Source organism: Nycticebus coucang, chromosome 22, assembly GCF_027406575.1.
Source record: "Nycticebus coucang isolate mNycCou1 chromosome 22, mNycCou1.pri, whole genome shotgun sequence".
Lineage (NCBI taxonomy): Eukaryota > Metazoa > Chordata > Mammalia > Primates > Lorisidae > Nycticebus > Nycticebus coucang.
In genome coordinates, this window is record NC_069801.1 from 11,972,133 (window position 1) to 11,986,276 (window position 14,144).

Consider the following 14,144-nt stretch of genomic DNA (forward strand, 5'->3'; position numbering starts at 1 on the left):
TAACCCCGGAGAGACCGAGGACGGCGACAGCAAGGCTCCCTGACCAGCCAGGACCGAGCCCCACGCCAGACCTGGGGCGCCCGCTGCCTCCTTCGGGCCTGGGGCATAAAGGGCAGGAGGCGCCGGCTCCCTGCCACGGCCCCGGGAGGGGGAGAGGCCTCACCTGGCCCAGCCCGCTCTACGCTCTCGGGTTCGCTCCGCTGGCGACCGTGATGAGGGAACCAAGGACAGGGTCAGAGCAGACTCGCTCTGCCTCCCGCGGGGGTCCTCACAGGTAGCGGGACCCCAAGTCGCCCTGATCCGCCATCTTCGTCCACTCAAACGCCGCCGCGGCTGCTGCTCTGACCGGGAGAAGACAGCGCAGAACGCGCATGCGCCGGGGCCCGGCGCGGAGGACGCGCGCACACTCACGTCAGCACGGCGGGACGGAGCGGGGCGGCCTAGGGGCTGTGCTGTGCTGAGGAGTGTCGTGGTCTCGGGCCAGAGGTTTTCTGGTGGGTGAAGCTTTCGCGATTGCCTTGCCTGTGTCCTAGAGTTGATCTCAGAGCTGCACCCTCCCTCCGCCGCACTGTCGGGACAACTGGGCGGTTTTCCTAATGGGTATGAGACTGACATAGACGTTAGCGAGGAATTAACTCACCTCTACCGGTGGGACCCGGATGAGCACAGAGGAGGGTTGTGGAGGATGGAAGTGCCCTTGGTTATCGCCGGGAGGAGGGAAACTCAGTGCCTGAGGTGTGCGAGAGAAGCCTCTCTTTTAACTATAACAACCCCTATGAGTTGTTACCAGCTGCTCCTTTCAAATGAGGAAACATGCGCAGAGAATTATTTGCCCAGAGCTGCACACCTAGCAGGAAAAGGGGCTAGAAGAGGGGGAGATGGGATTTGAACTCAGGCACATCTGGTTTGCAGATCTCTTTACTTCCCATTATAATTATCATCGGGGGGAAAAATCCCCCTTCTCAAGGTAGTAAACTGGTGTGCAGGTGAGATCCTTCCCAAACTCATCTCTATAGCGTGTGGTCTAAGGAAATGGCCAGAGATACCGAGATCGAGGGCTTCAGTCTTCACCTTCTTGTGCCTAAAACTAGAGCACACTTGAGCTGCCAGCACACCGCTCTCGGATATCTTATGGGACATAGGGCTGGGTCAGAAACCAAGTCCCCTCTCAAGTTGGGAGGGCAATGCGCTATGGAGCAGACTTGGGTTGGCCTTACTCTAGCAACCAATATGTTCTTCAAACTTGAATAATTCGAAAGACCCCTGGGGAATACACTCAGGGAATCAGTGTGAGAAACACTGATTAAGGAAATTTTATGTTTTCCAATTAGGAAATGTCACTGCCAAATAAAAATTGGCATTTGCAATTTCTAAAAGAAATATTTAAATCATGTAATTAAAAATATCATGCTAAAAATTGTCACAGAACTTGTGGCCAACTCTTCCCCCTCCAAATATACTGTAGCACTCAATGTTAGGAACACTGCACCAGCTATTATTGTTTCTTTTTTTTTTTGAGACAGCATCTCATTCTGTGTCACCCTGGGTAGTGTGCATAGCGTTATAGCTCATAACAACCTCAAGCTCTATAACCTCCCAAGTAGCTGGGACAACAGGCACCCATCACAACTCCTGGATAGTTTTTCTGTTTTTAGTAGAGAGGGGGTCTTGCTCTTGCTCAGGCTGATCTCAAACTCCTGAGCTCAGTTGATCCACCTGCTTCAGCCTCCCACAATGCTAGGATTACAGGCATGAGCCACTGCACCCAGCCCTGGGCAGTTTTAAAAAAAGTCTGAAGCAGTGGTGTGAGGTGGGCCTTAGAACTTGCATTTTTTTTTTTTTGGTTTTTCGCCGGGGCTAGGTTTGAACCCGCCACCTCTGGCATATGGGACCTGCGCCCTACTCCTTGAGCCACAAGCACTGCCCGCATTTTTTTTTTTTTAAAGGAAACACTTATTGGCCCATCATATTGGCTCAGAGCTATAATCCTAGCCTTCTGGGAGGATGGTCTGAGCTCAGGAGTTTGAGACCAGCCAGAGTAAGAGTGAGACAACTCCCTACCACAACATCTGTACTAAAAATAAAATTGAAAAATAGTGGGCCGTTGTGATTTGTGCCTATAGTCCTAGCTACTGAAGAGGCTGAGGCTGAGGCAAGAGGATCACTTGAAGCTCGGTGCATGTAGCTCCGCGGCTAGGGCGCCAGCCACATACACCAGAGCTGGCAGGTTCAAATCCAGCCTGGGCCTGCCAAACAACAATGACAGCTACAACCAAAAAATAGCTGGGCCTTGTGGCGGGCGCCTATAGTCCCAGCTACTTGGGAGGCTGAGGCAGGAGAATCGCTTAAGCCCAAGAGTTTGAGGCTGCTGTGAGCTGTGATGCCACAGCACTCTACTGAAGGCGACATAGTGAGACTCTGTCTCAAAAAAAAAAAAAAAAAAGAGGATCACTTGAGCCCAAGAGTTGGAGGTTGCTGTGAGGTATGATGCCACGGCACTCTACCCAAATTGTCTCACTCTCCTCTCTGTCTCAAGGGGAGAAAAAAAGCTGTCCAGGGATTCAGATTCCAGTCAGGATTGGAATGCTGGATCATGTTAGAACAAATCCATAACCACTTTACTGTGTATCTCCTAGCTCAAGAACTGCAGGGATTTTTTATCTGTTTTTTTGCTCACTGCTTTACCACTAGCATCTAACATAAAGACTGGCACACAGTAGGGGACCCCCTAATTATTTGCTGAATGAATGAATGAACTGAGAATTGAGCAATCGAGAGGGCATTTGGTAAGTATTTGATGAGCACCTGCTATGTGTCAGACCCATATGATATGTATGGTAAAACATTTTGGTTTTTTGTTTTGTTTTGTTTTTGAGACCGAGTCTTGCTTTATTGCCCAGGCTGGAGGACTGTGGCCTCAGCCTAACTCTCAGCAACCTCAAACTCCTAGGCTCAAGCGATTCTCCTGCGTTGGCCTCCAGAGTAGCTGGGACTGTAGGTGCCTACCAAAACATGTGGCTAATTTTTCAATTTTTAGTGGAGATGGGATCTCACTCTTAGCTCAGGCTGGTCTTGAACTCCTGAGCCCAAGTAACCCTCCTGTCTTGTCCTCCCAAAGTGCATATCACAATTTATAATTTTTTTTTTTTTTTGAGACAGAGTCTTTCTTGGTTACCTTTGGTAGAGTGCTGTGGTGTCTTAATTCACAGCACATTAAACTCTTGGGCTCAAGTGATTCTCTTGCCTCAGCCTCCCAAGTAGCTGGGACTATAGGCGCCTGCCACAACACCCAGCTATTTTTTTTTTTCTGCAGTTTCTGGCTGGGGCTGGGTTTGAACCCGCCACCTCTGGCATATGGGGCCGGTGCCCTACTCCTTTGAGCCACAGGCGCCACCCACACCCAGCTATTTTTTTTTTTTTTTTTTTTGTAGAGACAGAGTCTCTCACTTTATGGCCCTCCGTAGAGTGCCGTGGCCTCACCCAGCTCACAGCAACCTCCAACTCCTGGGCCTAAGTGATTCTCTTGCCTCAGCCTCCCGAGTAGCTGGGACTACAGGCGCCCACCACAAGGCCCGGCTATTTTTTGGTTGCAGTTTGGCCGGGGCCGGGCTTGAACCCGCCACCCTCCGTACATGGGGCCGGCGCCCCACCGACTGAGCCACAGGCGCCGCCCACACACCCAGCTATTTTTAAAGAAGGAGTCTCGCTCTTACTTAGGCTGGTCTTGAACCTGTGAGCTCAGGCAGTCCACCTGCCTCAGCCTCCCAAGTGTTAGGATTACAGACATGAGCGACCGTGCCCGGCCCTACACAAATTATAATTTCATATTGGTTTATTTGCCTTGTTTATTGCCTCTCGGTCTCCCAGAGTGCTAAGATTATAGGTGTGAGCCACTGCCCCTGGCCTGGTAAAATATTTTAAAATAAACTAATGAGATCCCTGCCCTCATGGAGGGCTCCTGTAGTCTACTAGGAGAGAGAGGCAATGAAAAAGGTAAATAAGGCATTATAAAATTATAAATTGTGATACCCACAAAAGCATTAAAGCAAATTCTTTAGTAATAATCACAATTGATGATTATTGAGTACCTTTATTAGATACCAAACACTGCTAAATAGGTGCTATTATTGTTCTTATTTTAAAGATGATGAAACTGAGCACATGCGAATTAAGTAGTTAACCAATAGTAACAGCAGGGTGACCCAGGTGATCTCACTTCAAAGCTTATCTTGAATTCTACAGAACCTTGTTTCTGACAAACAAGGAGATAAAATTGAGGCCAGTTTATATATGGACTGGAATATCAGGAGGAAGACTGGACATTACCTCCTAGATTGTGGAAGTTTGTGAGCACAGAGGATATACTGTATGATAAAAAAGGTGTTTCAGAATAGTCTCTCTACAGTGTGAAGGCCGATTGGGACATGATTAGAGAAGGAGATAAGGGATGAGGTTGGATGAGAGGGGTGGGTGCAGTTTAAGAAGTTCAAACAAGGGGCTGGGTGAGGTAGCTGATGCCTATAATCCTAGTACTCTGGGAGGCCCAGGCAGGTAGATTGCCTGAGCTCAGGAGTTCAAGACCAGACTGAGCTAAAGCAAGATCCCGTCTCTAAAAATAGCCAGGAGTTGTGTCAGGAGCTTGTAGTCCCAGCTACTGGGGAGGCTGAGGCAAGAGGGTCACTTGAGCCCAAGAGTTCGAGGTTGCTATGACCTATGACGCCACAGCACCCTACTGAGGGTGACAAAGTGAGACTCTGTCTCAAAAAAAAAAAAAGTTTAAAGAAAATCCAGAATCCATCCTAGTCATATCCTCACATGCTACATAATGATGCTCAACAACAGACCACATACACAATAGTCCCATAAGATTTTTTTTTTTTTTGAGACAGAGTCTCACTATGTCACTCTCAGTAGAGTGCCATGGTGTCACAGATCACAGCAACCTCAAATTCTTGGGCTTAGCGATTCTCTTGCCTCAGCCTCCCAAGTAGCTGGGACTACAGCCGCTACAACGCCCGGCTATTTTCTTGTTGCAGTTGTCATTGTTTAGCTGGCCTGGGCCAGGCTTGAACCCACCAGCCTTGGTGTGTGTGGTTGGCGCTGTAGCCGCTGTGCTACTGGCACTGCGCCAGGTCTCGTAAGATTTTAATACCATGTTTTTACAGTACCTTTTCTTTTCTTCCTTTCTTTCTTTTTTTTTTTTTTTGAGACAGTCTCACTTTGTTGCCCCTGATAGCGTGCTATGGCATCATAGCTCACAGCAACTTTAAATTCTTGGGCTTGAGTGAGTGATTGATCCTCTTGCCTCAACCTCCAGAGTAGCTGGGACTACAGGTGCCTGCTATAACATCCAGTTATTTTTAGAGACAGGGTCTTGCTGTAGCTCAGGCTGACCTTGAACTCCTGAGCTCAAGCAATCCACTCGACTCGGCCTCCCACAGTGCTAGGATTAGAGACATGAGCCACTGCGCCTGGCCTTACAGTACCTTTTCTGTGTTTACATATGTTTAGATACACCAATGTCATTGTTTTACAGTTGTCTTCAGTATTCTGTACAGTATCATGTACAGTATTCTGTACAGCTACTGGTTTGTAGCCTAGGAGTGACAGGCTACATGACAGAGCCCAGGGTGTAGTAGGTGCCACCATCTAGGTTGGTGTAAGTACATGCTGTGTTTCCACGGTGACAAAACCTAACAAATGACAGATTTCTCAGAAAGTATCCCTGTCATTGAGCAATGCATGGCTGTACTAAAATTCATTTCATGTGTTTACTTATTTATTTATTTTTTAAAAATTAAATTTTTTTTTTCTTTTGAGACAGAGTCTCACTATGTCACCCTCAGTAGAGTACTATGGCATCACAACTCACAGCAACCTCAAACTCTTGGGCTTAAGCAATTCTCTTGCTTCAGCCTCCCAAGTAGCTGGGATTACAAGTGCCTGCCACAACGCCCGGCTATGTTTTGGTTATAGTTGTCATTGTTGCTTAGCAGGCTGGATTTGAACCCACCAGCTCTGGTATACATGGCTGGCACCCTAGCCGCTGAGCTACAGGCGCTAGGCCATGTTTACTTATTTATAAAAGATAATACGTACACATGGTTCATTCAAAAGGTACAAAAAGACATGTAATAAAAATTAAGGCCAGGCATGGTGGCTCACCCCTCACTTTGGGAAGCTGAGATGGGAAGATTGCTGGAGGCCAGGAATTTGAGACCTCCCTGGGCACATAGCAAGACTCTGTCTCTCCAAAAAGAAGAAAAATTAGCCCAGTGTGATATTGCACATCTGTAGTCCTAGATACTTGGAAGACTGAGGCAGGAGGACTGCTTGAGCCCAGGAGATGTGCCATCTCACTCCACCCTGCGTGACGCTGGAGACCATGTCTTTAAAAAAAATTAAGTGTATCCTATCAGCAACCTCAGAAGCCCTTCCTTTCCACCAAAGTAAATACTGTTACAAGTTCCTTATATTCTTCCAGAGATGCATACAGAAAACCATACACATAAATAAAATAAACCTGCAAATAGCAACATACTATATACACTTGCTCTGTGCCTTCCTTTTTATAAAAAATTTACCTATAGTTCTCTGAGATCACTCAGTATGAGTACGTTTAGGACCATGTAAATTTTGGTAACAATTGCATTCTATTCCCTTATATGCATGTTACATAATTTCTTAAAACAAATTTCTTCTGATAGACAATTTGTTTTCAGTCTTCTGTGATTATAAATAAAGTAGCAATGGGTATCCTTGGGGTCAAAAAATATACACATTTTAAATACTAGCAAATTCCCATTTAATTCTTAACACAACTGTCCACATAACTTCAGCTTGTGCATTAGGTAGAAAGTTACCTCACTATTGGCTTTGCTCTTGTGTTCCCATCACATATTAGAGTGTTTTATGTGGTACATCAAAGGTTCGTGCTGTTTTGAGTGCAGGTCTCTAACACAGAAGCCCCAAACGTGGTGTCTCAAACATCTTTTTTTTTTTTTAAACTTTATTCAAATCAATATGAGGTTACAATATTTAGGTTACATTGTTCTCACTTCCGGGGTAAAGTTCCAATTGAAGAAGAGCCCCTCACCCACCCTCACAATGTGCACAGGAGGTGAGATTCCGCCTCGTGCCCTCCCTCCTTCTGCCGTACGTCCTCCCTCCTCCCCCCTTCCCACTTCCCTCTGCCCCCAAATTGGACTATAATAATGTTTTATTGTTCTTTGGAATATGTAATTGTTTATATATTGATTTCATATTAGTGTGGAGTACATTGGATATTCATCTTTCCATTCTTGTGATACTTTTAGGAAGAGTGTATTTCAACTCCATCCAGGTAAATGTAAAAGATACAAAGTCTCCATCTTTTTTAATGGCTGCATAATATTCCATGGTATACATATACCACAGTTTGTCGATCCACTGAGACATATTTCATAAGAAAGAGATACTCATGTATTAGAGTCTCTACCAACACCTGTGTATGCTGCTGCCTCAAGTAGGACTTATCTCTGAAGGAGGATATTGCCACTACTTTCTCAATTTTAGAGTTTATTTTGTCCCATCCTTCATTTTACAGATAAGGAAACAGACCAAAAGAGAGGAAAGGACTTGTCCAAGGTCACAAAGGATTTATGATTGTAGGACTGGCGTCCTGATTGCCCATTTTGTAAAACAAAATCTATTTCCTTTGCAGTATCCTCAAATCATTTCCAAGCTGTCATCTTTCTGGTGTTGAAAATTGTAATCCTAGCATGTAGGGAGACTGAAGCAGGATTGCTTGAGGCTCAGAGCTTGAGGTTGCAGTGAGCTATGACCATGCCACTGCACTCTAGACCAGTAGACTGGGCAACAGAGTGAGACCCTGTTTCCAAAAAAAAGAAAGAAAAAAGAAAATTCAGCCCCAGGAATATCCCACTAATGCCTTTGTTAAGTCTCCTTGCCCAATAATGGCAGTCCCTGGGTTACGAACGAGTTAGGTTCTGTAGGTTTGTTTTTTAGTTTGTATGTAAGTTGGAACAGGCACATTTACCTTTTACCTATGATAACCCCTGTTAGTGAATTGTAAGTCAGCCAGATGTTTATTTTAACTGGCGGAATGCGTGTGTAGCAAAATTGTAAGAGACTATCTCCCTCTGCTGGTAAAATGGTGTGATTACAAACCCTAAAACTACTGGGAGTGGATTGCATTTAAGAAAAACAAATTAGGCTCTAAGAAAAAGACTTAGGTTGATGTTTGAGAGTTTCAACCTCCGTACTGTTGCCAAGACCCAGTTAGGATAATTCACTTCGAAGAATGTATGTCAAGTAATATAGACCTAGAGAGTGAATAAGACAAAAATCCTTTATCCTTGAAGTTGGTAAGGTAGTTAACAGAATTAGTTGAGTTTTAGAGATTTTTTTTTTTTTTTTTTTTTTGAGACAGAGCCTCAAGCTGTTGCCCTGGGTAGTGTGCTGTTGCTTCATAGCTCACAGCAACCTCCAACCCCTGGGCTTACGCAATTCTCTTGCCTCAGCCTCCCAAGTAGCTGGGACTACAGGCACCCGCCACAGCGCCCGGCTATTTTTTGGTTGTAGTTGTCGTTTTTTTGGCAGGCCTGCGCTGGATTCAAACCCGCCAGCTCTGGTGCATGTGGCTGGCGCCTTAGCCGCCGAGCCATAGACAGTAGAATAGCCACATGGAGATGACAGTAAGAAGCCCAGCTTAGGAATGAGAATCAGAAACATCAGGTCAGTTCACAGCTAGAAGTTAACTTTAGGAGTCTTCAGCCTACAGTGGGTGGCTTATACTTTGAGCATCTAGGTAAGAACAGTGGGCTGAGGACAGAACCTAGAGGTGAACTGTATTTCAGAGACAGGAAGCCATGAAACCAGAGAATTAGTAAGCATGTCACATAAACTTTTAAATAAAGACTGGTAACATTTAACACATGATTCCCATTTATAATAAGAATACAAGCTGCAAAATATCACAATAGGAAGATGGTACTTAAGAAAGATTAATGGCATATTAAAAACACGAGGAAAAAAAAACACATTCCAAAGAGGGAACTTGAATATAGCAGCCAAGTGCATGACTACTGAATGATAGGGGTTTTTTTTGTAGAGACAGAGTCTCATTTTATCACCCTCCGTAGAGTGCCATGACGTCACAGGACTCACAGCAACCTCTAGCTCTTCGGCTTACAATGCCCAGCTATTTTTTGGTTGCAGTTTGGCCAGGGCTGGGCTTGAACCCGTCACCCTCAGTATATGGGGCCGGAGCCCTACTCACTGAGCCACAGGTGCCGCCCTATATGGTTTTTTTGTTTTGTTTTGTTTGAGACAGAGTTTTGCTTTGTTGGCCTCGGTAGAGTGCTGTGGCGTGACAGCTCACAGCAACCTCAAACTCTTGGGCTCAAGCGATTCTCTTGCCTTAGCCTCCCAAGTAGCTGGGACTACAGGCACCCGCCACACACCTGTCTAATTTTTTTTTTTATTGTAGTTGTCATTGTTGTTTGGCAGGCCTGGGCTGGGTTCGAATCTGCAAGTACTGGTGTATGAGGTGGGCGCCCTAGGCGCTGAGCTACAGGCACCAAGCTGGGATGATACCTTTTTAAAACTGAGAGGACTGCAGGAGCATGTCAGTAAGAATAAAACATACAGTGTTTGCTTTTTTCCCTGTTTTTGTGTTTTGGGAAAGAAAGTATAATTACAGAGAGAATAATAAATCTTCCTCAGTCAAAACACTCCCATAAATGACAATAGCTGATACTCTTACAATGGGTCAGGCACTGTTACCTTTTTTTTTTTTTTGCAGTTTTTGGCCGGGGCTGGGTTTGAACCCGCCACCTATGGCATATGGGGCTGGTACCCCACTCCTTTGAGCCACAGGTGCCGCCTTGTTCCAGGTTTTTAACATAGTAACTCATTTAATCCTTATGCGCTATCTTTGAAGTAACTACAATTGTTATTTCTGTTACACTTGAGGAAACTGAGGCAAGGCACGGAAACCTTAAGTAACTTGTGTAAGATCACACAGCTTGATCAAGTTGGCAGTGCCTGAAGTTGAACATCAAAGTCCAAGGTCTCTATTTCTATAGTAGAGAAAAATAAGACAGGAACACCATTCAGGAAGAAGCATAACAATAATATGTTATTGTATTTATATAATTAAAGATCCAGAACTTATTTATTTTTAGAGGCAAAGTCTCCTGTCTTCCAAGCTACAGTGCAGTGGCTTGATCATAGTTCACTGCAGCCTGGAACTAATGGGCTCAAGCGATCCTTCAGCCTCAGCCTCCAGAGTAATTGGGATTGTAAGTGAGTGCCACTATGTCTGACTTTAGGAGAACCTTAGTAGCTGCCAGTCCCACTGGTTGTCCCAGCATAGATGCAGTATTATCAGCTAACATATTTATCTTAATAGATGATTGGCAGGAAATATTGTAATCACTTCACCTTAACAGATTTTTTATTTCTATAATAAAAATGTTTTGTTTTTTTTTTTAGAGACAGAGTCTCACTTTGTCGCCCTGGGTAGGGTGCTGTGGTGTCACATCTCACAGCAACCACCAGCTCCCTGGCTCAGCAGCTTAGCCGATTCTCTTGCCTCAGCCTCCTGAGCAGCTGGGACTACAGGTGACTGCCACAATGCCGGCTATTTTTTTGTTGCAGTCTAGCGGGGGCTGGGTTCAAACCTGCCACCCTTGGTATAGGGGGCCAGCGCCCTATTCACTGAGCCACAAGCGCCGCCCAATAAAATGTTTTATGTATCAGAAGGTATTTTTCTTCCTTTGTTGAGGTATAAAAATGTTTTCAGAGGCTTGGCGCCCATTGCTCAGTGGTTAGGGCGCCAGCCACATGGCCGGGCCTGTTTAAAAATAAAAAAAAAAAAAGCCAGGCATTGTGGCAGGTGCCTGTACTCCCACCTACTTGGGAGGCTGAGGCAAGAGGATCGCTTGAGCCCAAGAGTTTGAGGTTGCTGTGAGCTGTGATGCCACTGCACTCTATGAGGGTGACAAAGTGAAACTCAATAAAAAAAAATAATAAAGTTTTCAGAATCCTGAAGAAATTATTATCTACATTTAGGAAAACTACGACTCACTGTAAGAAAAAGAAAGTTTTCAGTAATTGCCTGTCCTTAGAAAGATAGTTTCAAAGAAGACACTTTCCGCCCTCAAAATGAAGAGTTCCCTGGAATTCCCATTCTATACAAGAAATAACACGTTGCCCCTAAAGAAGATGGCAGCTTTTTTGCCTTCACTGCCCCCTTCCAAGATGGCTGCATTAGTGCTCTTGGGCCCTGGCTTGGAGTCTCTTCCGGGCTTGGCAAGAGGGCGGGGTCCATTGAGTAAAGCCTTGCGTGCCCGAGCCCGCGACGGAGGCGCGCTTCAAGGCGCAGGCGCGGGGAGGGGGTTGGGGAGGAGGGAAAGTGGCGAGTAAGATGGAAGATGAGGAGGTCGCTGAGAGCTGGGAGGAGGCGGCAGACAGCGGGGTAAGGAGGAGCCGCCGCTCCGGGGCAGGGCCGGGCGGGACCTGGCGTGAGGGAATCGTCCGGGGAGTGGGTCGGAGGATGGTTCTCCCCAAGGAAGGGCCGTACACGCCGGGCCGGGGGTGGAGGAGAGGCCCCCCGTCCCTGAGCGCCGTGAAGGCCTCTTAAAGGGGCCGCGTTCCATTTCTCTCTCCACCTTTGCCCGGTGCACTTCCTCTGGCTCCCAGATGTGCGTGTCACCCCGGGCGCCCCACCCGCCTTTCGGGACTTCTTTTGCTGGCCCCAGTGCCCGCTCGCTCGCCTCGGGCCCCTTGGGCCCCTTTGACCCCTCCTTTCTGTCGGGCTCCCCCGCCCGAGGCACCATTTTAAAGTTCATGTGCTCTGTTGAAGGGACACACCATGTGGGTGGGGGGGCTTGCGCGGACCGGGCGGCTTGTCGGGCTCCGGAGAAGAGCAGGAAGAGGCAGTTGAGGATAGGGGGGAATTGAGTGCTCTTTGGGCCATTCAACTTTATGCTAAAATTCCCCACTACCCGCTACGGTGGGCGAATCTGGGCTTTTTTCTCTTTCACTTTCACTCCGAGAGCCCGTGGCAGGCGGGTCTCCCCGGGACCCCGGCAGAGCAACCGAAAGCTAATCGGGCAGCCCCTATCCCCGGGGACCCACCCAACAATCTGAGCCCCGGGAAGGGTCTCAGATTGTGCTCCTCAGGGAGGGGCGCGATATGTAAAATACCCGCATTCCTGGGAGAGGAGGGGGAAATGGACTGTTCTACTTGTTTTTGGAGTTTTTATGTTGACTCTAAAAGCTGTAGGAAAATAGTTCATCTCAAACAGGAGCTGTCAGTTCTATTAGGGTCGTGATTAATTTGTTCAGAATTTGTGGTTCTATAGTGGCCTTTTGTGAAGATGGGGAGATGCCTTTTTGGTCTCCTGTTCGTGTCTGCAGTGATACTTGGGTTGACACCCACCCTAAAGTTTTATGTGTGGAGAGTCGAGAGTACCAGGGTAGAACAGGAGCTGGGCTTTTCTTTCCCTAGAGCCTTTTGAAGGTGCTTGTGAGCCCTGGAAGAGGCCAGGAAATTGACCTTCGAAGCGGCGGTAGGTGTATCTCTATGGGAATGTTGAAACTTGACTTCAAAGATTTTTCCGCTGGTTCAGCGTTACTGCCACAGTTGTTTATGTTTTTCTGCTTAGCATAATTGAGAATTTGAAGGATTCATTCGTTTAGAGTGTATGTAGTGGAGAGGGTTCTTATGTACTGCCCATCTTTATTGAATTTTGGCTTCAGTAAAGTTATAGGGAGTAACAGGTGTCTCCCAGTTGGATATTCATTCATTCAACATTTTTGAGGGTCCACTATGTGCTAGGCAGTGTGCTTAACAGTGACTTCGTGTCAGAGAATGCAAAATTTCCAGTAGAGGCATTTATTGCCTACTGCTAATCTGAATGAATCATCATGTCACCCCCTGCAAAAAAGCTTGGCCTGCAGTTTTAAATGTGACTTAAATGGTAAGTTTCATAGGTATCTTGGACTTTCTTTGGTTTTCCTCACCTATTTTGAAGGGTTCTGAGTCTCTTGTGTTAAAGATTTAGTAAGAAAAATGAAAGGATCAAAAGTGAATAAAGTGTTCAGCAGAAATTAGGAATTACTTTAGGTTTTCAGAATGGGTAAGTCACTTAGAGATCAGCTGGGCCAGTTGAGTAAACCCAGAGATGTAAGATTTAATTTAGCTCTTTCAGATGCTTGTCTAGTATTTTTTCTACTATTTTTTACTTTAGCAAAACCCTTTAAAAGTGCCGGGTACAAAGATGGAACACAAATCTTGCCTCATTGACTTAAAGAGCAATTCTGCCAAAATGTAGGTTCCCTTATATGTCTTTTATTTATTTAAATCCTTGAAACATCCTGTTGAGGCATTGTCCTCCAAACCTCAGACAAGGAGACAGAGGTTTAGGGAGTAACCTGTTCTGCTCAAGATCACACAGATAGTAAGTGGAGAAGCTGGGACTTGACCGCAGGCCTGTCTGACTGTAAAAGCTGGACACTTTTCTCCAGTATTTTGCTGTCTCCCTTTCTGGGGACCCATGCAGTCTTGGGACTTGGGCATTACCTTTCATTCTTATTTTAGTTTATTTATTTTTGAGGCATTCTTTTTTTTTTTTTTTTTTTTTTGAGACAGAGTCTCACTATGTCGCCCTGGGTAGAGTGCTGTGGCATCACAGCTCACAACAACCTCAAACTCTTGGGCTTAAGCAATTCTCTTGCCTTAGCCTCCCAAGTAGATGGTACTACAGGCGCCTGCCACAACACCTGGCTGTTTTTAGAGACAGGGTCTAGCTTTTGCTCAGGCTTGTCTCCAACTCCTGAGCTCAAGCTATCAACCAGCCTCAGTCTCCCAGAGTGCTGGGATTATAGAAGTGTGGGATTACAGGTGTGAGCCACCACATAGACACCACCTCAGGCCCAAATATGTCCCTTTGAAAGAGGGAAGCCACATAGAGGAGTTGTCCATGTCACTGGGAAACAAATCAGCTGTAGACTATACATCTTTTTCATATGTAGGCTGTACATATGTAGAAGTCTTAGCTTCCTGTTATCCTGTCTTCCTCCTGGTAATGAGCTTTAAATACTCCATCCCTAAACAAAACAAAGCAAAACAAAAA

General features: G+C 46.0%; 2 protein-coding genes across 7 annotated transcripts in view; one reads left to right on the forward strand and one right to left on the reverse strand.

Moving 5' to 3' along the window:
• FBXO42 (F-box protein 42) overlaps positions 1 to 373 on the reverse strand; it is a 68,456-nt gene extending 68,083 nt beyond the window's left edge. Inside the window, exon 1 of the mRNA XM_053575091.1 lies at positions 164 to 373. The gene's annotated coding sequence lies outside the window, so the exon portion shown is untranslated. The remainder of the gene's footprint in view (positions 1 to 163) is intronic.
• A 10,833-nt stretch (positions 374 to 11,206) lies between these two features.
• Positions 11,207 to 14,144, forward strand: part of SZRD1 (SUZ RNA binding domain containing 1) — a 29,345-nt gene continuing 26,407 nt past the window's right edge. For 2 of the 6 annotated variants that reach the window (XM_053575097.1, XM_053575100.1), the window contains exon 1: positions 11,207 to 11,482. In XM_053575097.1, the coding sequence (XP_053431072.1) occupies positions 11,432 to 11,482 (51 nt within the window). In that variant the 5' untranslated portion in view covers positions 11,207 to 11,431. Of the gene's footprint in view, positions 11,483 to 11,886; positions 12,990 to 14,144 lie in introns of those variants that run through there. The other 4 variants (XM_053575098.1, XM_053575101.1, XM_053575095.1 and 1 more) reach the window with 4 other exon arrangements.